Below are 25,820 nucleotides of genomic sequence, written 5' to 3'. Positions count from 1 at the left end.
TTAGTAATTACTGGTACTTTATGTGTTTAACAAGTTCATAACAGGACTGACAAGGTTAAGTAAGACTCATAGTTGGAGTTTTGCAGAAAATATTCAAACACATCAACTCCAATTGCTTGGAGAATAAGTTAGTCACAGGATGTCATAGCCACAAAATAGTGAGGAAATAACAGCCATAACAGCCTGAAACTCTAGGCTAATTGGAAGACTTAATACATTTAAATGGTAAGATGAATCAACAGAGAAGAGAATGAAAATATTAATGTTAAAAGGAAAAATATAATTTTCAAGTCACCAAAGAACCAATGGTAGAAACTTACCCCACCATATTCCAAATATCCAGCTTTTTGAATAATTTTCTTGCTCATGGAAAACTGCCATAAAACTCTGGGGCCTGACCCCGAAACCTAACCCTACTTGCTACTTATTTAATGACAAAGAAACTCACCTGTTCCCTCTTCTGAAAGATAAGGAGGTTGGACTAGATCAACTGTTTTTCATTTATTTATTTCAAATCACCTGGACCCACCATCCCTGAGCTAGCTGGTACTCTATCATCTTCCTAGGCCAACCCCCACCCAAATAAATAGAAATTAAAAAAATAAATATTTCCAAAGTCTAAATCCAGATCATTGTCCCTATATGTGAGGGAAAAAATAAGTATAATAAAAACAAATGTTTTCAAAGTCTAAACCCAGATCATTGTTCCTATAAGTGAGGGGAAAATAAGTATAATAAAAACAAATATTTCCAAGGTCTAAACCCAGATCATTGTCCCTATAAGTGAGGGAAAAATAAGTATAATAAAAACAAATATTTCCAAAGTCTAAACCCAGATCATTGTCCCTATATGTGAGGGAAAAAATAAGTACAATAAAAACAAATGTTTTCAAAGTCTAAACCCTTTTGTCCCTATATGTGAGGGAAAAATAAGTATAATAAAAACAAATATTTCCAAAGTCTAAACCCAGATCATTGTCCCTATAAGTGAGGGAAATATAAAGTATAATAAAAACAAATGTTTTCAAAGTCTAAACCCAGATCATTCTTCCCTATGAATGAGGGAACAACCAGTGCTTGGTGAATGCTAGGAAAAAGGAACAGGAAGGATGGAAGCCATGAAAAGGAGATTAACAGATCTCTACAAGGACTTGGTTTGGCCACCACAAGTCACTATCTATCCCCATGTTAATGTCATTAGCACTTTTATGTCAGCCCTAAAAGTCAGAACCTCTCATGCCTTCATGGTCGCCATTTGTACTGAAAATCAAGATCAAGTCAGCTTTCACTCAGCTACTCCATGGAAGGTTTCTGTATTCTGAGATCACTAATAGGGAATCTTCATTTCAACTTGATGACTGTAAAGATTAAAATTTAGGGGAGACTGAGGCAGGTAGAAATTAGTTTCTCTCTGCAAGGAGTATTATTTCTTTTTAGAGGTTTAAGATAGAGAACCTAAGAATATACAAGTAAGAAAAGCACGTGTCTAGGCCAGAGAGGCCTAGACACAACCACTCACATCTTGCCTGCTAGGTGGAGAGCCGTGTGTGCTCCGAAGTGGAAGTATAAAAAAAGAGGCAAGCCTATTCACAACCAGGTTTAAATATCCCATCTTGCTCTCTGCCCAGGTGAGAATTCAGTGAGATTAGAGGGCATTCTGGGGAAGTGGAACAAGGATTTCTGGGGATTGAAGTCTTGGATTGAGTTTATTTTTACATGGCTATGGTAATTTCGCAGACAAATTCTCCTTACAGCCCATGAACAGGTCCTCTCTGGTTAAGGATATTGGTATCAATGAGAGTGCCATCAGCATCCTTCTTATTTAGGAAGGACAGGAAGACATTGGCAACCTAGAGATTATCCAATGATTTCAAGTAAGATCCTTCTCAAACTTGTCATCAAACCCCTTTACAACTCTTAAAAATTGAGAATACCAAAGAGCTTTTGTTTGTGTTTATTTACCATCTCAGAAATGAACTCACAAAATTTAAAATTACTCATTAAAAAAAAATAATCCCATGACATGCTAACAATCTATTTTTATGAATAACCTGTTTTAGTAACAAAAAATTAGCGGGTAAGAGGCAATTGTTTTAGGTATTTGGAGAAATCTTTTTAATATCTGGCCTAATAGAAAGCAGCTGGATTCTGGCATTTCTTTCTGCATCCAATCCGTTGGGATATTGTCTTGGCTAAAGTATATGAAGAAAGTCTGGCCTAACAGAGATATAGTTAGAAAATGGAGAAGTACTTTAATAGGCAAGTGACGTTCTTAGTATTATGATGGAAAGTGTTGTGACTCCCAGGGTTCCAAAGAGTACACTTTGAGAAACATTGCTTTCCATTCTCATTTCATAGGAGAAACATGTGAAGGAAAAGGGGAAGGATGCCTAGCTTGGAGAAAGCTTAGCTGGGTTTGGGTCATCTGCCTTCAAACTATCTGAAAGGCTATCAGGTAGAAGGTTGTGCTTAGCCCCACTGGGTAGGATAGGAACAATGGGGAGAACTGGCAGAGTGACAAATTTTAGCTAAATGGAAGGAAAAACTCTCACTGTCCAAAAATGGAACAGGCTACAATGGAAAGTGGCAGTAGGCATCTGCCTCACTATAATGCAAATGCTGCCTGATCATTTCTTGAGGATAATATCAAAGGAATTCATGGTCTAGTCTAGTTCAGACAAGATGACCTCCAAAGTTTTTGCCAGCTTTGAGATTTTAGGCTTTTTATGACATCCTCAGTTACATAATTACAGTGTATGTGGGCATCTCGGTAACCTTTTCTGGCCTCTTAATTCTTTGATTGTGTTGAAAATATACAGGTAACCAAAAAAATTAAATTAAAATTTTTTAAAAAGCAGAGTTTACTGATTTGTATATTTACATATTTTTATTAGAATTCTTCTGAACTGTCAACAATTGGGCAACATAACCAAAACAAAACAAAAACAAAAACATAGAACAATATCCTTTTAAACTTGCACCACTTACATATTTATACATAAAGTTACTGTATTTTATATATATATAAAAAAATATTTTCAAGGACTTAAGGATTTGGGAATATTCAAAAGACATTATTGCTACATCTCAATATTTACATAAAACACCACAAAACAATTTTAAACATCCAGCCACTGCAAAGTAACATTTTATTTAAAAATTAAAAAAAAATTATAAAAATATAACCTTTTGTGGATATCCGAGACAAAACTTTCAAAGAAGTGTCCCTGAAGTACCTAGATATCTACAATAAGCAACTGTTTTTTTCTACCATAACTAATATAATAAAAGCCAATGCTATAGGAAGGTTCTGATGATGAAAATAAGGTCCAAGACTATCTGTCTGCATAACAATCACCCCCAAAGAACTTGCCAGCTTTTAGAAACAGCATGGACAAGTCCAGTGCAAATGGTTATTTTCCTCTCAGTGACCAGAGATCTGCCAATAAGTGTAATCAAAGGCATGGGGTCTGAGAAGGAGAAGGAATACAATGGAGACCAATGGGAATTCTCGCTTAAAACCTGTTATATATTCATTTAATAGCTATTTTATCTGGACAAGTATGGAGTTTCTAGAACTGGGCACTATAGAAAAATCCAATAACCATGCTAGAGATGAAATGGTAAAATGTAAATACAATTCTCACCAGTTCAGTGGGACCCAGAGCAGAAAAGGAGGCCAAGGCCTCCAAGACTGCTACGGTAGGTTGGGTATATCAATGATAGGGCGTCTCAAGTGAATGCGGATTGTAAATGGGTACTTTAGGTTCTCTTCTCTCCCTGCTTTGGGTAATCCATTGTGAACAGATGGATGAAGCAAGAGCAAAGGCAGTACTTTGGAGGGAAGCAAAGGCTGCTTTGGGGAAACACCTGAGTACCATCTTGGACTCAGGGCTGGGTTATCCTCAAAATAGATTATCTATACATACACATACACACATACATCTTTATATATAATATATACTGGCCCGAGGTCCAGGGCATGCCTGTAAATGAGGCTGAATCTAAATTTGTTTTCCTGCTACATTAAGGATCCTTATGAAATAGCTCGCTTTCTCATGCCCGCAGACATCATGCAATAGAGGTGGGCAAAGTAGATATTGCAAATGGCGGCCAATGCATCAGTTACAAGGCCATTCTAGGATTCGCAGGCTATTTATGGGAAATCTGTACAGCAAGTCAACAGGTTTTTAAAAAGAGACTCATAGGACTGTGCTTTTTTCCTTTTAGAAAAAGAAAAAAAAAGATGACAACTAACTGTTTATATGGTTTCTACTCTATAACAGAGAGCCCTATCCCTTAGGGAGGGCTCCAGGGTTGGACATGAAAGTGAGTGTGTGAAATTCTCCCCCTAATATATACAGGCAACATCTTTAGGAACCCATATAAATGCTAGCCAGACCCACACACAGTTGATCCACCTTGTCTAAGCTGGCACCACTGAAACAGGCTCTGAGGACACAAGAGAAATCTTCTGATGTGCATGGGACGCCTTTCTTCTTGTCTTACATGGGAAGTTTGCAACCGCTTATCCCAGGGCCCATGAACTTCCCCAACTTGAAAAATCTCGTTTCTGTACCAGCAAGTAGGAGTTAGGGAGAATTACTTTAGTATAGTTTTCCTGCCCTCCCTCCTTTCCTGTCTCCTCTTCTTATATAACCTGACATATTTTGAACAGAAACAATGGGCTGTGATGTCTCTGAGGAGCAGAGAAAGGGGGACACCTCCAACGAGGGACACCTCCAACGAGGGACACCACTCTTATATCCCAACTGCAAATGTGACTAAAAAGGCCAAACGTGATCAAATATGTCTATTTATTATCTAACAAAGAAAATTAAAACTAAAAATCAAGTAGCAACCTTCTTTGTGGGCCAGACCTAGAAGGGGATGCCATTCAACGTTCCTCTCCTAGGAGTCAGGCCTTCTATCGGTTTTCCCCGAGTTAACTCCTTACTGAGAAGATGAAAAGCTTCCACCCCTGTATCTGGGATAAGTGAGTCCATTCAAGCTATGATGGTGTATTCACAGGGGACAGAATTATAACAACACACCCACTGGGCTAGAGTGGCTGGCAAGTAGATGAACAAAAGAAAGTCACAGAAACCAGCAGAATAGGCCAAAACTCCTCTAGGCCAGACACCATCTACTTCAGGCATCTTCATGTACAAGCAGAGGTTGAGTGGATGATGCGCTGCTGCCTACGGAATTGATCCTCACAGAATGGTCAACAGGACTCTCTTGGTTGGGGCTGCTGGTTGTAATATTGGAGTAAACCTAAGGAGAGCAAAAGCCAACGCAAACAAAATCATTAGGATCCTAGATACACAACTGATAGGCCTAGTTATCTGGGACTGTAAAAAAAAAATTATAAAAAAATCTTGGGAAAATTTTTTTTGAAAATAAATATACACCACAGAAATTTAAATATATCAGGAAAAAGGGAAAAATACATCTTGGGGGAATTCTTTTTAAAATACATCTTGAAAAAAATGAAAAAACAAAACCAAACAAAACCCCAAAACATCTTGGTCCTAAGTTTCTATAGATCCTGATTATGTCAGTGTGTGTGTAGGGGGAGAGGGGAGAACCCAGGACAGGACAGGACTCTTGATGTGGGAAACCTGCCTATGCCTAAATCAATTCTAGAGTTGTTCCTTAAATTCAAAGGGGTGTCATAATTTCTCTAACATTACACCATGAGAGCCAGGGATGGTATCTGAACCTAGGGCTTTTAAACTTCAAGTTCAGAAATCTCTGATGCCTGTATTATAAAGGTTATCAAAGCATAAATCATCTCAAGATTAAAAAAGAAAACAAAACATGATGTCATCTTTTGGTTTTAAAGAGTTGATCATGAATGTAAAAATAAAAATATTGTAAATTTTTTGAGAAAAGCTTAAAGGTTTTTGAGCCAATATATAATGGTCAGTAACAAGTTGAGGTCACATGATCACCAAGATGGAAGAAGCCATTGCTTTGAGATCACATAATCACCAAGTTGGTAGAGCCACTGTTTTTCTTCATGTCACATGATCAACAAGATGGTAGAGCAATTGTTTTCCACAAACCTTTCCAAGCTGAACACACACACACACACACACACAAATACAAAGGAAATGAAGCTGAATCCATAAGATAAAATGAAGGTACCACACTAGAAAAATACCTCATGAAATAAAAGAATTTAAACATTCAATTATCTCAGGAAAAGTTACTGTAATACTTTCAGCCAACCTTCAAGAGCTTCCTTATGTTTCTTGAATTATTAGGAACCCCAGGGCAAAAAAAAAAGGGGGGGAAGGGGGCCTGTGTGTGGATGTTTCAAGCCTGAATCTTCTGATAGATGAATTTTTTGGGGAAAATAAACAAAAATCTATATAAAAATTCTGCAAACTTCACAATCCAGAAATTAACCTCTTAAGAGCAGCCTAGATGCAAAAACCTGGCTTGGTTGTTTGAAATGACAAAGATGGGAAGGGAAGGTAGGACCTAAGATTTCACTAGTGCATGGAAACTTCCATGACAAAATACCTCCTATTGGTGAAGACGAGTTTCTGATTTAGGCCACCTTGAAGAAAGGTAGGAGAGAAATTAAATTGAAAACTGTCCCAGAAAAGTAAAAAATGGTTTCTCCATATTAATTTTAAAAAGTAATAAAATTTAATTAAAAAAAAAAGAACTTCAGTCTTAAAGTAAAAGTTTTACATAGAATCTTTTTACATTTTTCCAAGGGCCAGGACAATCTCATTACTCAAAAACTTACAAGGCATTCAGTTAGGTCTTAGAAAACCTGGGACTTGTCTGTCTACCATTTATTTATGCAGTGGCTGTGGCTTTGAGTTCTGGGCCTCAGTTTCTAGAGCTATAAAATAAGGAAATTGGGCTCAAGGATTTCTAGGTCCCTTTCAGGGCTAATATTTCTATGACATAATTTTTGTTAATATTATATATCATGATATATATTAATAGAATTAGTAACACAATAAAATAGTATAAAATTAACATATTATAATATAATAATAATAATTAAGAAGGAAGAACAATCCATGGCTTCAAGCCTAAAGTCTGAGTGGATAATATCTTAGACAAAGGAGAAAAAATAAGAACTGGGTGATTGGTCAGAATATACTCACATGGTTAGTACTATCCAAGAGCTGCTGCTCAATGAGTTGTACAATTTGCTTGAAGGTGGGTCTCTGCAAAGGATCCGCGTTCCAGCAGCTCTTCATGATGTCATACCTGCAGAGACATCGAATAAGCAACTCAAATTCATCTTCAGATGTGTGTAACACATCCCTCCTCTTGGTACATCCCCCTGAGTTTACCCCTATGCATGTCTGCCATGTAAGATGATTAATAATAATAGTAATAATTAAAATAATTAATAATAATTGATGGACTTATTAGTATGCTAATTTAAAAAGTAAAACAAATTAGATCCTGTCCATCTAAAGTTAGACATGCTCTACATTTTGTATGTCTAAGGAACTTGTCTCATCTTTGGAAAATGGGCAACAAATGGTATTTGGCCAACTGTAATAACATGGAACTGGGTACCCTGGGTAAGGCGTGCGCAATCCCAAAACCTCCCCGCTATATTTTCCCTGGTTAAAGAGCCAGGATGACGACCAAGAGTCTCACATTTCAGGAGGTGCGCATTCCGGACTGAGCATTCGGAAGCCTTCTTTAATCATCTTGTAGAACTTGGAATCAACAGGCATTCCAGGGTATGGACTACTTCCTAAAGTACAAACACGAAAAATAAAGTACAACATGACCCAAGTAAGAATTCATCTGACAGGTTGATAACATGATAAGGACAAACAAAAACATGACAAGTCGATTCAATGGGATTACCTAGAGAGAAGAGCTCCCACAGAAAGATGCCATAGGACCAGACGTCACTTTCAAAAGTGTAAACACAGTTGAAAATACTTTCAGGTGCCATCCATTTCACAGGTAGTCGGGCCTATGGGAGGGAGAACAACAAGGATAATTCTTTCAGAAACTCCCCCCAAGCCTCAGACACTTTCTACCTGTATGACCCTGGGCAAGTCACTTAACCCCCAATTACCTAGCCCTTACCATTCTTCTGCCTTAGAACTAATTCTAAGACAGAAGGTACGGGTTTAAAAAAAAAAAGAATCCCTCCCCCCAATATTCAGACACTAAATGATCACCCTAGTGCAAATATCAATAATATGGAAATAGGTCTTGATCAATGACACACTTAAAACCCAATGTGTTGGCTACAGGAGGGGGATTGGGGAAGAAAGAACGGAAGGAAGGAAGGAAGGAAGGAAGGAAGGAAGGAAGGAAGAAAAACTCCCCCAAAAAGAGCTGAAAATGACTGTTACAGCTGCAAACAGTAGGAGGAAGGGAGAAGAGAAGACAGGTTTGGTCCTGAATCCTACCAAGCTCTTCCTCTTAGAATAATGTCAAATCTTCCAAAACATTCCTAACACTCATTTTAACTCACCTGTACTTCAGGAGTCTATTGAGATTATGAAAGCACCGACATGAAAGTGCTTTGACATGTGTGCTCTGCAACTATTAACATCATTTCTTTTTTGATTAAAATAGGATCTCTAAAATTCTATCATTATCATATTCTGGATTTGGGGATTATCTTCCACATTTTCAACTCAAAAGGAAAAAGCATCTCCCATGGTGACCTTCAGGTCGATATTTGTTACACTCCAGCAAAATCAAATTCTTTGCTATTCTTGGTCTACAATGAAAATTAAGCCTATTTCTGTTTCCTTCATGAGCCCCATAATTACACAATTAGCATTAGGAATTCTATTATCGGAATGTTAGTTCTAGTAATGCTCACCATACCATGCAAAACTACTTATTTTGACTGCTAAATAGTACAATAGACCCCAGAAGGATTCATTTCCCCAAAACTTTTTGTTATCACCTGATAATCTTAAGTATTTCAACTGGCTCTCAAAAAGAGGTCATATACTCACATTTCCTTTGACCACATAATTAGAGTCATTCTTGATGTCTCTGGCCAGGCCAAAATCACAGATTTTTGTTATTCGACCATGAGTAAGTAGAATATTTCTGGCTGCCAAGTCTCTATGAATACACTATTAAGTCAAAAGAGGAAGAGGGAAAAAAATAATATCAAGCATTTTAGTTCCTACATCTTTAACAACAAAGGAAGTAAGAATTCTTTCTTTTCGTATGTTGAAGAAGTGTATCACACAAAAGCCAATCATTAATATTTTTCTTACTTTGCACTGATAATGCCTTGAGTGATATTCACATTAAGATCCCTAATTACTAGACAACATTTTCTCCTCAAAATGAATAATAAGTGCCTATTTTTCCAACAGGGCTTTTCTCATTCAGTTTTATAAAAGAGGAAGACACAATGCAAGTTACTTTAAAAATTTTTTTTTAATCAAAACTGAAGACCAAATGGTCTATATATCCTTAAAATGTTTGTTATAAAATCCTAAAGGAAGAGCTTAGTCAGTAACGTTAATTTTTAAAATCTGGTGAGTATGAGGATCTAAGAAAAATATTCCTTTCTTTGAACCATCTTGAGTCCTCATTTTAGTCTGCTAATTGTAAATGTCACAGATGATGATTTAGGACAGGACGCCCAAACATACCTAACTATAAATTAAAATATGTTAGACATGACTGTTTCCATGATGAGATGCAAATTAGGGGTCCAAGAGACATAGACTTATAGATGCTTTTAATTCTGAATCTTCTCATTAACCAACCATTAATCTTTAAACTAACTTTGACTTCCAAATAATCTCAGTATGGCACACCTAATAAGGATAGATACCTAGTTTTGACAAATACAATTCAAAGAGAGGTCCCTGGGCACATGTGAAAATTCGACAATTTCCAGGAAGAATTTTCTTTCAAGTTCAATATATTATTGGGTAAGCCTGATCAGAATGTCAATCGTCAAATATCTGTTCCACTTAAAATTTCTATTATGGGGCAGTTAGGTGGGTGTGTGACCCTGGGCAACTCACTTAACCCCAATAGTCTAGCCCTTACCTTTCTTCTCCTTAGAAAACAATATTTAGTATTGATTCGTAAGACAGAAGGTAACGGTTAAAAAAAAAGAAAAGAAAACAAATCTTCCTATTATGCATTGTTTCATATGCCAGCACTACTCTAACATAGCCCAAGGGGGAAAATTGTCAAAATTGAAATAGAAGCACCTGAGTTTAAAGTCTGCCTTTGCTACTGACTGCTTATTTCCACTTACATTCTTAGAAGCAAGGAAACTCATGCCCTTTGCAACCTGGTAAGAAAAGCTCAATAGGTCTTCGATGTCCAAAGCCAGTTCATCATCATCCATGATGGCAGTTGTCACATCTCTCTCTATGTATGACCCTATTCAATTAGAAAGTGGAAGAATTTTCAAAATTGCCTCAAAACCTAAATAGCTAAAACTCAAGAGAAGGACAACAAAGGAGACCCATCTAACCTTGACACTGTTCTTTGAATGAAACCTGGTGATTTTATTTAACCTCCTAAAAATCTCACTATTGATATGTTGAATGTTAGAAGACAGAGTAAGAATCAAAAAAGTCAGCAGTTGCCTACAGATTGAGGACCCAAAATTTTGCTTAGGGGAGAGGGTAAGTGGGGAGATCCAATGAGTAACCCTTCTAAATATTCTCATTAATTGTTAGTTTTAAGCAAGATAAATATCTTTAATGTCGCAAAAATCCAATGTATTATTTATATTCTCTAAGAAGAGAGTTCACTTTCAATATCTTGGGCTAACACAGATAGGCATAACCCTAAAAATCATGGAAAAATAAGTTATTAGAGAAATATGCATAGATACTTTAATCTACCTTTGCAGGGCTCACCTAAATTTGATAACCCTCCTAACCCACTCCCATCATCAGTGAGGATTATTCCCTGGCAGAGATATAATTCAATAGAGCACATATGGGGTTTATAAAAACTGCTTTTCCAACAAGTTTTTTGACTGGTGACATGCCTTGTGGGGCAGAAAATACTCTGGATTTAAGGTTAAAAGACCTTCTCTGCCTCCTAACTATTTGTGTGGCCTTGGACAAGCCATTTAACTTATTTAGATCTGGAGTTTCCTCAAATATAAAATGAGGGTGTTCAGGGTAGAAGTTCTCAAAAGATTCTTTCCAGCTCTCCTTCCTAAGAAATTCCAACTGCTGGATATTTATACCCACCTATTCTTGCAGATCTCCTCTTGTCAGCTTTGGTTGGGACAACATAAGAAACACCTGGTTTCATGTCCATATATTCATTAGCACCATCACTGTGTGCAGAAAAGCAGAGTTAACATCTCTTAACTTTACAAAAGACATGTGGTTCATAGAGTGCGTGACTGAGGTCTTCTTTTTCTTAGAAGGTGGTTTCAGTATATATTTTCAATAATATAGAGCTAAACTTAGAGGCATTTCTTTTCTAGATTATATGTGTTTAAAAAAACTAGTTAGATTAAACCACATTATCAGAGGGAGAAAAAAAGAATAGGAGTTTATCAACTCTAATGAGGAAATATAGATTGCTAACATACAGATATTGATGGAAGAGCCTAAAAATTGAGTTGGGTTTAGATAAACACCAATAATTTGGATGATTTTCTGAACCATCTGGACCTCTTCAATCTGCAACATTTGGCTGGAGACTCTTCAAGATTTCTAGTACTTCCTGCTTCTGATTTGCATGGAAACACCATGACAACAGTCTTCTGCACAATATTCTGGTGCTTCCAGTCCCATATGGGATCCCAAAGCACAAAGTACTTTAGAAAGGAGCAAAAAAAAAAATTAAGCTGGCATATTAGAATCTCTCTATCCCTCAACTTTAAAAAATTCAGGTTTCAGAAATTAGCAAATGTTCACCCTTTCACACAAACTAACTTGTACTCTAGAAACATGGTCAAAAGCTAAGTTTTCACTCTACTTTTATTGCCTCTTGGGGGCTCATCATTGTATTTTGTTAAAGGAAATTTCACATGGACTGAAATACTGGATGTCAAAAACTTTAGTGTGAAGCAATTTTATGGGGGTATCCATTTCTTAGATGCCTTAAAAACCAAATAAAATGTCAACAGACATTGGAAGAAGGTTCATTAGGGGCAGAAAGCAACACACCAAGGGGGAAACTTTGGACAAATAGGCACCACAGAAAGTAAGCTCATTGGGTTTTTCTTTTTTTTAATCAACAGAGTGCCTATTGTTGTAATAAATGTGTCTTGGACTAAACTGAATGAAGTTACCAAAGAATTAGGAGAATGATTCTTACTTCATGGAACAACTATCCAAATAAATCATGACCACTATTAAGGTTGACACATTCCTGTGGATAGACAACTAGAACCTCTGGAATAACTGAAGCCAGTCTGGGTTAAGTCAAGAAAAATTTCATGTGTGTGCTAAGTGGAATTATTAAGAGGCATGATGGCAGGGAAAAAAAGATATGAGGTGCCAAGAAGGAAGTTTATTATGGTGGCCAGGCATATGGAACTTCCCTCAAGAGGGATGGAAGCTCATTACTACGAATATAAAGGAATGACTAGGACAAACTGAACTAGTCTTATATGATATTAAGGGTCATAACTGACATTTATAGACCTCTGAACTGTCTCCCCGAATGGTCTAAGTATCATAGAAAGGGAAATCAAGTAGCATAGTCATTTTCAAGGTAGGTATGTGAGAAAAATAGGTGTATTTATATAGTATCTAAGTAAGAAAGGGAAAGTATATATATTTAAAAAATCATAAATTTCAGGGTAGTAGAGGGGAAAAAAGCCAAAGAATAGAGAAAGGCACTTTCAGGACAGAAAACCCAATCTTTTATTGTTCTGACAAAAGATTTTAAGGAATTTATTATGACAACTGATACGATCTCATGATTGTAGATCCTTTGTCTATCCTAAATTATTGATAAAGAAATTCATGGGAGCAGAGACATTATGGAAAGAAACTAGTGTAAGAGGAAACTTAAATTCATTTAGACAGTCTAAAATTTAGAATAACCAAGGATTCAGGGGGGGAAATGCTCAAGATAGATGTGTATGTGTATAAAATATTTTTATTCATATTTTAAGTTCATATTATATAAAATATGCATATAATACATAAAATATGATTTATATATTTATATTACACAAATATGAGATATATATAGGTATATGTATTATATATGCATAGTTATATATATATGTGTGCATATAGTTATATGCATTATATGTGTACATGTTATTATATGTATTATTATATGTGTAGGTATGTATTGTGTGTGCATATGATTATATTATTATGTGTATATGGTTATATGTATTATTGTGTGTTATATGTATTGTGTGTGTATAGTTATAGTATTTTATGTATTACATGTGTTCATAGTTATGTATTATTATGTGTATATATATACACACACATACTGATCCTGTATGTTTCCTCCTCCCTTTTTATGTAAAATCAGCCTTACCATGAAGAGTCCTTTGACTGCAGAAGGTTCTTATAAAGCGTTGTTTCTGCATGATCTTCATGCTTTGAGCAAATAAATGAATCCCGCTTTCTTCTCAAAAAATTCAAAAGATCACCATAGCAACAATATTCTGTAATGACCAATGTGGGTCCTATGGGCAGAGAGAAAGAATTAGAAGGGAGTAGTGTGTGTGTGTGTGTGTGGGGGGGGGGGGGGGGGTGGTGAGATTTTACTCCAAATACTCAACTAAGTCAATCAGGTTACAGAGTAGGAAATCGAAGGATCAAACCTCCAGCTACCAACAATGTGACTTTTAGTGCCTCCCCTCCAAATAAAATAGCATCCGTTAGCAGTTCTCTTTCAGGAGCACCACCAGATAAAACAAGTGGGTCTTTTTTTTCCTGGGCTTTTCTATGGGATAAGTTCATGCCTGGTGCCCAATGCATCTGGTTGGTTTTGCTCCCATCCTGGCGGAAGTTATTTCTTTCAAATGTTATAGTATTAACAGGCTTCCAACATTAATCCCTTTGATTCACTTCTGTTTACCGCAGAGTGTCACACTCTCTCAGTAATGTGATGGAAATGATGAAGGGCACATCCTCTGTGGTGTAATAACAAAAGCCACTCACGTGGAACAGCCTGCTGTGACAAGACTCAAGTTCTATGGAATTTTAGGAAGTAGGATGGAAATCTGGAAATGGGGAAGTGAGGAATGAATGCTGGGACACTGTTTCTGGTTAAAAAAGGTATTTCAATTTTCCGAATGTGGCTTTTGCTCTAAATCAATGAGCTATAATTAAAATGTATTTATCAACAATTCATTTTGCTGTTTAAAAAAAAAAGTAATCACTTCTCTATGAATCTGTCCAGAGTCCACTCACCCAAAATAGGGTTTGTTCTTATTGGCTAGACAATGTGTATTTTCTAAACTGTGTAGACTGGACTCTACTGGTGCAAGGTCTTTTCCAACCCTGGAATTCAGTGTCAGAATAAAGAGACTATCCCAAACTACTTATAAACCCAACAGGGTAAAATTCTTTTAAAAAATTGATTATTTTGCAATTCTCCATAGCAAAAAACACCTCTTTAATGAGATAAAAAGTTTAAGTTTATTGTCTCACAAGGAATGGTCATCAAATACTATGGTCACAAAGCTCCCCTCCCTTTCATAATTAGGCAATGAGTTTCTAAAGGTTACCTCCAATAGTGCATGCTCCAAGAAGATTCACTATATTCATGTGGTTACCGAGGTAACTCAGGACCTTTAGTTCAGACATTAGAGCTTCTCGTTCCGTTAAATGGGCACTTGCTGGAATTAGAAACATCTTATTTAGCAAGTTACATGTTTAGAGGGATGTTGCTGCTATTCATCCAGTCCCCAGGACACTTACGTTTCAACATCTTCACAGCGACAGTCATTGCAGCATCCGATTTAAACAAGCCATAGGCAGTAGCCTCAACCACTTTCCCAAAAGCTCCTGCACCAAGTGTTTTGCCTGTAACAAACCCAATAAAAGGAGATGCCCTTACTTTCAGATGCATAATGTATGTCTTTAAAGTGATGGATGGAAGGAAGGAAAAAAGAAAGCAAGCAAGGAAGGAAGGAAGGAAGGAAGGAAGGGAGAAAGAAAAAGAGAGAGAAAGGAATAGAGGAAGAGAGAGAAGAAAGAAAGAAAGAAAGAAAGAAAGAAAGAAAGAAAGAAAGAAAGAAAGAAAGAAAGAAAGAAAGAAAGAAAGAAAGAAAGAAAGAAAGAAAGAAAGAAAGAAAGAAAGAAAGAAAGAAAGAAAGAAAGAAAGAAAGAAAGAAAGAAAGAAAGAAAGAGAGAGAGGGGGGGGGAGGGAGGGAGGAAGGAAGGAAGGAAGGAAGGAAGGAAGGAAGGAAGGAAGGAAGGAAGGAAGGAAGAAAGAAAGAAAGAAAGAAAGAAAGAAAGAAAGAAAGAAAGAAAGAAAGAAAGAAAGAAAGAAAGAAAGAAAGAAAGAAAGAAAGAAAGAAAGAAAGAAAGAAAGAAAGAAAGAAAGAAAGAAAGAAAGAAAGAAAGAAAGAAAGAAAGAAAGAAAGAAAGAAAGAAAGAAAGAAAGAAAGAAAGAAAGAAAGAAAGAAAGAAAAGAAAAGAAAAAAAAGAAGAGAGAGAAATTTTCTTTACAATCCCACCCCACCCCCATACCACATTCATTTCAAATCACTCTTCTTATGGTCATAAAATTTGAGGGGGGAAAAAAACTCAGCCAAGATTTCAGGTAGAATAAAACAAAGGAAGTTGTTAGAATGATTTCCCCAAATTCATATTTAAGAGTCCACAGAAAGGTTACATGGAAAGCCCCCATTTCTCACTGACCAAAACTCAGCCTGTTTCTGGGAAACTCCCATTTATGATCATAAGGAAGTTGTGTTGGGTCTATGTAAACATAGTTGTTTCCATTTATCTCTTCCACGACTTTCCACTGAACTTCGTACATGGGTTTCTGTTGGGGAAGAAAGAAGAGGAAAGCATTACCCAAAGAGAGAAACATCCCCCTCGGAAGTTAGGACTTCAACCATTATCCTCCAAATATGAAAGAGCTAAAAGTTACCTGAAAATACTTGTAGGTTAGAATTATTACGACGATGCACATCAGTCCCGCTGCTATCACAAAGCCAATCAGTAAAGGTGTGAATAGTGTGTGCGGGGTGATTTGTTCTAAAAAGGAGAGAGAACACAGTGGAATTGCAGCCCAGAAACAATCATCAAATTTCTTCTTCCCCCATGGATTACTGCAAGTGACAACAGGATCTAAAGCTCACTCTGGCAGGCCCTACTTCAATCAATTCAACAAACATTTATTGCTGTGAGCAAGGCACTAAACTAGGTGCTGGGAGACAAAGACAAACGGAACACAGAATTTCCTCTCAAGGCGCCCGCCATCTTGAGGGAGGCAATCACTAAGAACTGGAGACCATGGAAGACCATAGGAGACAATAGCTAACTGTAATAAGAAAGGTAGAGCCAAAGCACTATGAAGTTTGAGAGCCCTTTCAGATATTGTAGCTGTGGAGGGGTGGCATTAGAGTTGGTCCTTGAAAAGGGGGGGCCTTCAACAAGATGAGATGAAAGAGAGGAGGTGACTATCAAATTCAAGGTATAGAAGACAGCTGAAATAAAAGCTGAGAGGACAAAGGGCAAGACAAGGATGGCAGTGAGGGAGTAACTCCAATATGGTGGGCAAGGATGGAAAAGGGTATTGGACCCAGATGTTAAAGATTTTTAGTGCCATAATTTGGGGTAGGAAAAGGCTTCTTTTATCTGGTAAACAGTCAAAAGGCTATCAAGAGATTGGTATGGAACCAGACTTTCCTTCCATACATAACAAATACCAATGTGAAGGCCCTTATAGAAAATAATAATTTATGGCCATTATGAGTAGGTGGCAAGGTGGGGAAGATGTGGAAATTCCAGGGTATCCCAAGGAATAGCCATGGGACCTTTAAATTCATAGCCCCAGGTTAAGAGTCTCTGCCCTAGAGTCACCTCACTTAATGGGCATCTTTCTCAGTTGATAATTTGGTTGCTAATGCCCCTCACAAAGCACACACCAGTGCGGAGGAAGCAATGACAAGAACACTGAGATCCGATTCTGTCCATCATTGGCCTCCATCTAATCCCTATTCAAAGAGTGTCTTAGAGAGGCCCTTACATCCTAGGAGACAAAGTTATTAGGCAGGGAAGGGCAAGAGTTAGAGTCCTGAAGAGAAAGCTTCAGAGTGGCAGATGTTGGAAATGGAATGGTCAAAAAGAGTTGAGGAAAAAGATGTCGGAGGTGATGGGGAGATGCCGTTGGAGTTAGCATAAAGTTGCATGTTTTCATGATTTCCTCTATCAAGAACCAGTCACTCATCCCAAATCTGTTGTTAGTAATTGCCCAAAGTTCCCCTTTCTACACTTTAAAAAGGTCTGTAAACAAAACAATTGGGAAAGAAAAGTTCTCCTACTACTCCAGCATGAAGACAGTGACACCCTTGATTATTTTTCTACATTATTGTTTTTTTTTAAAGAAAGCACACTTGCATGAAGTTTGGGCTCTAAGGCTTCATCAAGAAATGTATGTTTCATTGCAGTCAAGTTTTTCAAGGTTTTGATCAAGAATCAGTGATGCAGAACAATAAAAGACTTCCCTCTCATTACTCAAAGACTGAAAACTTAAAAAAAAAATCAGGGAGGAGAGAAGTGATACACTAGTCTTTGCCAACTTAGCAAACAAGGAACTGGGATGGAAAACATTTTCAGGTCTCCTTTCTAATTAGTTATCACTCCTGAGATGCCCGGTCGTTTCAGATACAGAAAAAGACACTGCACGAACCTCATTTTATATTTTGTTAAAAGTGGCAAATGGGACATGATGGAAAAAAAAATTGGAACTGTTTTGACACAATCTAATGCTTAAAATGCACAGAACTATTACCTAGTCTCAATTTCCCTGTGCTTAGAACACATCAGTCCTCCCACAACCACTGCTATTTGTTGAAAGTTTGCTTATGCTGGAAGGTCTCGAGCTAAAATACTGCCTGTTGTGTAATCCTCTCCCATCACTCCCACCCCTTGTCAGTTACAATCCTTTCTCCTAATATGGCATTGGATTTGCATGTGTGACCTCGTTTATTTTACATATTTGCACCATATATCCTCCTATAAAAATGTAAGTTCCATGGAAACAGGGGCCTTATCTTTCCCCCCTGTATCTTTTTTCATCTTTATCTCTCTCCCAGCACCTAAAAGGACTCTGCACACATCAGGTACTCAATAAATGTTTGTTGTAAATGAAAAAGAACAGACCATTATTAAGGAGCTATTCGTGTTTCCATAGCTATTATTACTTGGGATAGACAATAATTTGGTGACCACACAACAGTTCTCTAGTCTCTCCTCCCTCCACTAAAAATGTAGGTAGGCAGGGGAACAAAATACAATTTAACTCCCAATGTGCAGAAGTGAAAATAGGCAATGTTAAATCAATTGGAGTTATTCCCAATGGCATGATGGAACGTTGGATGAAATACACAGAATGAGATAAAACTGATAGGAAATGAACTTTAATATTGTTCAGATCACATAGTGTGATATGACCAAAAATTAACAACATATGATGAAATGTGCTTAAATCATGATGTACATGGTGGAAGAGACTAAATATCCCCTTAAATTGCATTAAAAAGAAATATACCTTTAATGTTACCTTTAATAGCAAAGTTAAAAAAGGCTGAACTCTTGCCAACATCATTGGAAGCCTTACACTCAACAGTGCCATTGTTTTTAAAGGCACTGGAATCAATGGTGCTTTCAATCACTATTTTTCCAAAGGGTGATAGCATAGATGAATTTATCTTCACATCCACTGGCAGAACAGATGTTGAACACCTAGAAACAATTGACAAATGGTTTTTACTGCATAAAAAAAAAAAGATCTAGCATCCATCTCTCCTTAAAGAATGGTTCTAATCTCTACTAGGTGATAGAATCCCTTCATGTAAGCTTTCTTCCCTATCTTTCTTCCAATTGCAATTCTGAAATGAGCATTTATTCCACAAAGGGATTGTGTGATGAGGAAGATCTGTTCATGGGGTATCTGCTAGGAGTATTCTTTATTAGGTCTTTAATACTCAAGGCTGATGGGTTTGGCCACCTTGGGGTCTGACCTAACTTTTAACACTGCTTCAAAAGGGATCACTCAAGGTAACACCTCACCCCTTCCTTCCCCCCTTCATGGGATGATCGAGTGAGGGTCTTAAAATTGCCAAACCATCCATTACTGCCCATGGAAAAAATATTCAGGTGAGAAAATGAGGGAAATGAGAATAAGAGAAAGAGAAAGAGAAAGCTCTCAAAATACAGTATGGAGTCATAATTAAGAGATATCTCAAGAAATCAACAGGAGACAACTTTACGATAAAGGTATCTTCCATGTGAAAATAGTTTTATTCAAAATACTATAGATTTCTTCAGAGGAAAAAAAAACTTCTGCCAGGTCACTTCATCTAAATAATCTAAAAGTAAACATTCTAAAATTATTCTGTATGTATTTTGAAAATAAAGAATTTCTACACACACACACACAAATATAAAAGATCTCATATTTGCTGATCTATTTATCTTGGGGTCATTACCTTTCTCAGGTTCAGTTTCCTAAAATAATATGGTTAGACTAGCTAATAGAATACCCACATCCGTTTCAACTCTGAAATTTTTATTTTATTAATTTATAAAAATCATAATTTTTACTCTGACTCCAATTATGTCCAGCTGTTCTTTGAACCTAACTAGCATTGAATAAGATAGAAATAACTCATTTGTTAGCCTTCAAATAATAAGAAAAGCCAATTTAAGGTGTGGAATGAGGCAAACAGGAACTCCCCATACAGTATATGCTTGGTGAGTGTACTGTGTAGCCAATCAAGTTGAGGAGAGTCTTTTAAATACCCAGCTTAGAAATACTGTATATGTACTTGTAATTGCATGATCATTACTTTTTGGCAACTTGGTAATTAACTTCTGAGGTAATTTTCTCATGATCACTCTAGCCACATTTCCCTCACATAGTACCTCCTGTGTATAAAATGGAAATCTAATTACTCTGTGTCCTGGAAAATTGCTTTATCTACCTGCGGGCTAGAAATTGCATGATAAATCCAAAAAGATAACCACCAAAATAGAGAAGTCATTCAGTAATCATTTTTCTGGAAACAAAATTGCAAAATTAGTATCTACCAAGGAAAACATAACAATTATCCCCCCTCCTCCACTCCAATCAAAAAGCTACGCCAATAAAAAGGAGAAAGCCCAAAGGTTTGGATGTTTTTTTTTAATTTTTTAAGGTAAATATACTCAGAATTCAACTGAACAGAAATCATTCCTTTTGAATTTTAAGTAATGTCAGAAATAAATCATCTCACCTCTGCTCAGTTCCTGGACAAAAATACCAATCTATTGTAGGTTTGGGAAATCCTGCTGCCACACACTGGAGCAGACCATTCATGAGTCTGTCAGAAGTAAGAATCTCTGGCTTTGCTGCAAGAGAAGAAAAATTGCCACAATTCAAGCTACTTCAAATGTTCACTTGCTCAAGTCCTCCCCTTTTTTATCATACATTCTCGGAGCTAGAAAGGTACGAGGAGAAACTAGGTGGATGATAGAACAGGGTCAGAAGACCAGAGCTAGGATATATTATAGCTATGTGAATAATAGATTATTATTCTAGAATACATATTACACATACATGCCTCTCTGGGTCTCAATTTCTTCACCTCTACAATGGGGATGACTGTATCATTAAGCATTTACTGAGAGAGAAGTAAAAAAAGTAGCACCATATAAACACGAACCATTATCGTTAGAGTTCTAAAGTTATAATAATGGACCTGGCGGGCTACCCTTCCACTAGGGTCCTCAGGAAAAGGATGGATACACCCTCTTACCAAATACAGAGATTCCTTCCCAGTATCAGTTGGATTAGATGACACCCCCAAATCTGCAAATTCTAATAAACTGGAAATTTTGTTTCACAGGATTGCCTGAGGGTATTACCTTGCCCTTGGTAAAAGAAGAACAAAAACCGAAGACTTCCTGACTACTCTTTTATCCACTATGTCTTGTGGACTCTCGATGGATATTTGTACTAACATTATTGTTTTTCAGATATAAAAGTTGCCCCCATCAGTCAAAAAAAAAAAACTACAAATAAATCCAAAATAAAACAGTAATGACAAAATTTAATCCACAGTATTAAAATAAGCACTTTATAGATCTTAAAACAATATTTTTAGTCAAACTAGTGCTAATGATGATGATAAGTAGAAGTTCCCTATTTAACAGAACCCTCCTACATCCACTAAGTTGGCCATTTCTTGTAAGGCTAGAAATAGTACATTTTAGAATCTGAAAGCTGTTATTCTAAAAGAGGACCAGTATGTCATTGCAGTTCCACACATTACGGATAGCCATTGCAATATTAAAACAAACAGCATATTCTGGACAGTCAAAGGAGGGAAAGTGTGTGAATGAGAGGAAAAAAGATTGAGATTTTAATCTTTGGAAGTATATTTCCCCAAAGGGTGGACACACCAAGAAAATGATAATTTCTTTTGTAGGATTCCTCCAGCAACACGCCTTCCCCAAGGCAATATGTCTTGGCACATCAAGCCTGATGCTACTGGTAGGCAGCCGGTGAAGTGAAACACACACACACACACACACACACACACACACACACACACACACACACACACACATTGTAATCTCAAGCAATCAGAAGGTACACACACTCAAGTGCTGAATGCCAGGTTTCACAAATAGAGCAAGAAGACAAAGACACATCATACCATACGTGCATCCATCTGGCAAGTTTCATTTAATTATCACAGCCAACAATGTAATTGAGCTGAAACTAGGGCATAGTGCTAACACACTGGAACCTGGTGAAAACACCATTCCCTGCAGGTGGTGTGGTATGTGGCCGGTGGTCTGTCTTAAGCCTCATCAAGAGGAACAATATTCACTCAAGTCCCCAAAGAACATCACTGTGAGGAAGTTCTCAAACAAAGGCCACCATGATGGTTAGTCTCTAGGATATACAAGTGTACTGGGAATGGGTTGGATTGTGGGTGGAAAAAAACTATTGTATAAAAATGTCTCACATGATATTCAGAATGAGCTAAGTATATCTTAAAAAACAAAAATTAAAGTTTCCCTACAGACTTTTAAATCTTCTCTCCATGTACTATAATACATTAAATATGCATTTCTTTTTTAAAGACATGATGAACATTTGAAAGACTGCTGAGAACAAATGAGATGTGATTTCCTAGATATTCTATAATGTTCAGGGGGACAAAGGGCCACTTTTATTCTTACAAGGATAAGAAACGAAGTTGGAGATGTAGACAAGGTAGTTTTAAGTAGCTCTGGGGATATTTCAATTTTTGTCTTTTGTTTCCCAGCACCTAGCACAGTTCCTGACCCAGAGGAGGCATTTCCTAACTGCTTATTCATTGATATTATTTCATATAGAGATAAAAATGGCTCCTTAGCATCGAAAGACCAAGTGACCCCCATCACCACCAACACTCACTGATCAACAGTGACAGGCAGTTTTCAATATTCCTTCTATTATCTATTGATAAATCTAATCTCTAATTACCTATCGATAAATCTAATATCTATTGATAAATCCTTCCCTAAACCACAAAAACGACCATATAATTATGTACATATAAAGACTGGTGATACTACAAACATTCCTGTTAACTAAGAAGAGATTCTGATTAATGTACACAGAAACCAAAAACCAAGAAAATATTTAATATCAAATTTGGAGCTCCAGTGGCTAAGGGTTCAAAGGATAGAATAAACAGTTCTAAACTGTTGAAAGGCAACTCCAAATTCACTAATAATTAGATAAATGCAAATCAAAGAGAATTAATTGGGAGGCATCTGCTTTAGTTTCCAATTCTTTCCTACAACAAAAAATTCTGCCATGAATATTTCTGTGATTCTGAGATCTTTTATGAAGTCTCTGACTTGGTTTCCATCTCTTGTCAAAGTTGACTGATCAGATTATGGCATGCAAATAATAGAAAATCGTTGTGCTAGAAGAAGCAATATGAATTCAGAGAAGCACAGGAAAACTTGTATCAAATGATGAAGTATAAAGTAAGCTGAACCAAGAATACAATAAGCACTGAATACAACATGCAACATAAAGTACAAAAATCCCCACACGTTGTGTAATGACAATAACCAAGCATGGTCTGGGAGATTTAAAAAAAAATACATCTCTTTCCTTTTTTGTGCAGAGAGGGAAGACTGTGAATGTGGAATATTGTATTCACTATTAGGTCTGATTGATGTGTTGATAAATTTTTCCAAACCACTAATTCCTCAGTCTTTTAAATTTTGTAATAAAGAGTGGCTAGATAGTGGTTGAGAGGTGGGATAAAAGAGGGACACATTTTGAAATGATGGTCTTATAAAATTATTAAATTAGAGCAAATCAACTAAGGGGTCCCTGGAGAATCTGGAAGACCTTTAGACCACTACCACAAAGATCATCATTATTACACATGTACATATACACAACCACCTTCTTTTAGCCAGAGCTCCTGAGTGCCATTCTTGTCTTAGCCAATCCTGTCATACATTCCTATCTTGAAAGATACTTTATAAAAAGAGGGTGCAGAGAACAGAATCAGAGGAAGGAAGGAATCAAATAGGTATAAATCTCAGAGGTCTCATACTCTGGTCCATAGAAAAACAATCTGAAGCCAAAAAAGGCAAAATGATTTTACCCAAGAGAATATAGAGCGATTCAAAACTCAGTCCCCTTGACTCCAGTCTCCAAATAATAAATACTCCTTTGCTCATGGATTAAGGAAAAATATGTCTTTGTTACTTTTAAACCTCAATTCCCTTAATTAGTAAAATTATTATTAGATGACTACAAACGTATTAAAAAAATAACATTTTCTTAAGAATTACTCAAGGAGGCATTCTTTCAAACACTGTAAATAGAATTGATCATTTGCCTTCAAATTCCAGTAAATGACACTTCAAAACTCATACAACCTACCTCAAAAACCTTAGCTCATTTCCTGACAAGTAGGGGTGCTTCCCAGAATGCAGGTCATTAAACCCCAACCACCACCACCATCTCCTAATTGAGGTGACTGTTCTAATAGGAACTGAAGAAGTTCCTCTCCTCCCCAGGTGAAATGGAAGATGGATGTGGTTACCTGGGACAGGACAAGCCGTCCTCAGAGAGCCGCAGTGACTGTGGTGAGGTCTCTGCGGTACCCAAGGAGCTGACCTGGGCACACACTGGTAAGTTTCCGATGCACAGAAAGATCGTGCAATTAACTCTTGTAGCTGATGAGCATGAACTTGTGCTGAAAAAGTCATTAGCTAGCGGTCCCCCCCTCCCCTTCAGGAAATGGGGTTGGGGAAGAGTTTTATATGAAATACTCAAAACTAGAGGTCTATTACACCCTCAGGGTGAGCTTAGCCAAAATGTTAGGGTTGAACCAGACAACTCTATAAATGGTGATGAAGGAGTTTTGAGTCAAAACAAAAATTCTGAGCTTTGATTCTAGCCTTGACACACCAATAAATGAAATTTATAAAGTGCTGACTAAGCCCAATGTACAGTGTGTGTTAAGTGCTGGGCACCCAAACAGAAAGGAACACATACTCTAATAAGGAGGGCAACCACACAGAGAGAAGATTTTAAGTCAGATGGAAAGGCTCTGAGAGCCAGTTTTGTACCAGATAATCTCTAAGATGTGGCTAGACGAGTCATCTACATATCCCTACACTAAGCAAGTACTCCTTTCTTCAATTCTGCCTCACAGAACCCCTAACTTCCTTCCAGAAAAAGCTAAGAAACTACCTATTATGATCCTTCCCTATTAAGTAACTTTCATTTATTTTGTATATATTCTGTATAGATTTATCTCATATGTCCACAAATGTGCTATCTTTCCATAATTTTTTGAAATTCAATTTAAACTCAATTTTAAAAAATTTGGAACTCATTTTGAACTCAATTTTTAAAAAAGCATTTTTTTTTTCTTGAATCTCATAGCCCAGCATTGTGGATTCCCCTTCACTGTATCTCAGAAGGAGGTTGACTATCAACTCTAGATCTTTTTTGGAGAGAATTGCTAACTAGGGGCTAGTTAGAAGTCTACGGTAATCTTATTAACTGACTCTTACAGTTGCTCTCCAGCTCTGAGATTTATCATCTACCTAACAAGTTTGTTGTGCAAGGATCCAAAGAGATATGCAGACAAAGTGTAAATGACAAAGCTCTATGAAATAAACTATTACTATTAAATTAAGAAATGTTCTAATGTGATAAAAGGCATTCTCTAGACGTGTTACATAATGTAAAGAATATCAGTATATATAAAAACTATGGCAGTAACAAGCAATGGGATGCCATACAAGTCTATTCCTATTTGTGGACCTCAGTTTACCCAATTGTAAAAATGGGGAGGGGGGTGTAGGAAGAGTTCATTCCTACAGTCACTTCTCACACTAAAACTCTGGTGAAGGCTAACCACTTCTTAAATGCTCCTTTATTCTCCCAGTCGTTTTTCTGATAAAGTAATTGCAAGTGTTGCTCGCCACTTTCAGTCTCAATATTCAGATTATCCAAACATTCCCAGATCTGCACCACAATCTCAGATTCTTCTGCCCAAGGGATGGAAGGCAAGGCTGGTGGAAGAACTGAAATCTTATACATGACTTTTCTGAGGCTCAAATAACTGGAAAAAGAGTAGTGACAATTGGAGGAAAAGCTGAATAAATAGGTAGATGGAA

General features: G+C 36.9%; 1 protein-coding gene across 2 annotated transcripts in view; it reads right to left on the bottom strand.

The window, feature by feature from the left end:
- Nucleotides 1-2,868: 2,868 nt before the first annotated feature.
- Nucleotides 2,869-25,820, bottom strand: part of KIT (KIT proto-oncogene, receptor tyrosine kinase) — a 95,864-nt gene continuing 72,912 nt past the window's right edge. Inside the window, exons 8-21 of one of the 2 annotated variants that reach the window (XM_056802625.1) lie at nucleotides 20,399-20,513; nucleotides 18,673-18,866; nucleotides 16,048-16,154; nucleotides 15,813-15,939; nucleotides 14,868-14,972; nucleotides 14,675-14,785; nucleotides 13,477-13,627; nucleotides 11,208-11,296; nucleotides 10,253-10,380; nucleotides 8,979-9,101; nucleotides 7,861-7,972; nucleotides 7,645-7,744; nucleotides 7,137-7,242; nucleotides 2,869-5,277 (exon numbers count right to left, since the gene is read on the bottom strand). In XM_056802625.1, coding sequence (XP_056658603.1) covers nucleotides 5,152-5,277; nucleotides 7,137-7,242; nucleotides 7,645-7,744; nucleotides 7,861-7,972; nucleotides 8,979-9,101; nucleotides 10,253-10,380; nucleotides 11,208-11,296; nucleotides 13,477-13,627; nucleotides 14,675-14,785; nucleotides 14,868-14,972; nucleotides 15,813-15,939; nucleotides 16,048-16,154; nucleotides 18,673-18,866; nucleotides 20,399-20,513 — 1,694 coding nt within the window. In that variant the 3' untranslated portion in view covers nucleotides 2,869-5,151. The remainder of the gene's footprint in view (nucleotides 5,278-7,136; nucleotides 7,243-7,644; nucleotides 7,745-7,860; nucleotides 7,973-8,978; nucleotides 9,102-10,252; nucleotides 10,381-11,207; nucleotides 11,297-13,476; nucleotides 13,628-14,674; nucleotides 14,786-14,867; nucleotides 14,973-15,812; nucleotides 15,940-16,047; nucleotides 16,155-18,672; nucleotides 18,867-20,398; nucleotides 20,514-25,820) is intronic. The other variant, XM_007496449.3, reaches the window with a different exon arrangement.

Source organism: Monodelphis domestica, chromosome 6 (genome assembly GCF_027887165.1).
Source record: "Monodelphis domestica isolate mMonDom1 chromosome 6, mMonDom1.pri, whole genome shotgun sequence".
Classification (NCBI taxonomy): Eukaryota; Metazoa; Chordata; class Mammalia; order Didelphimorphia; family Didelphidae; genus Monodelphis; species Monodelphis domestica.
Note: the sequence above shows the minus strand (reverse complement) of the source record. Positions and strands in the feature narration are given on the sequence as shown.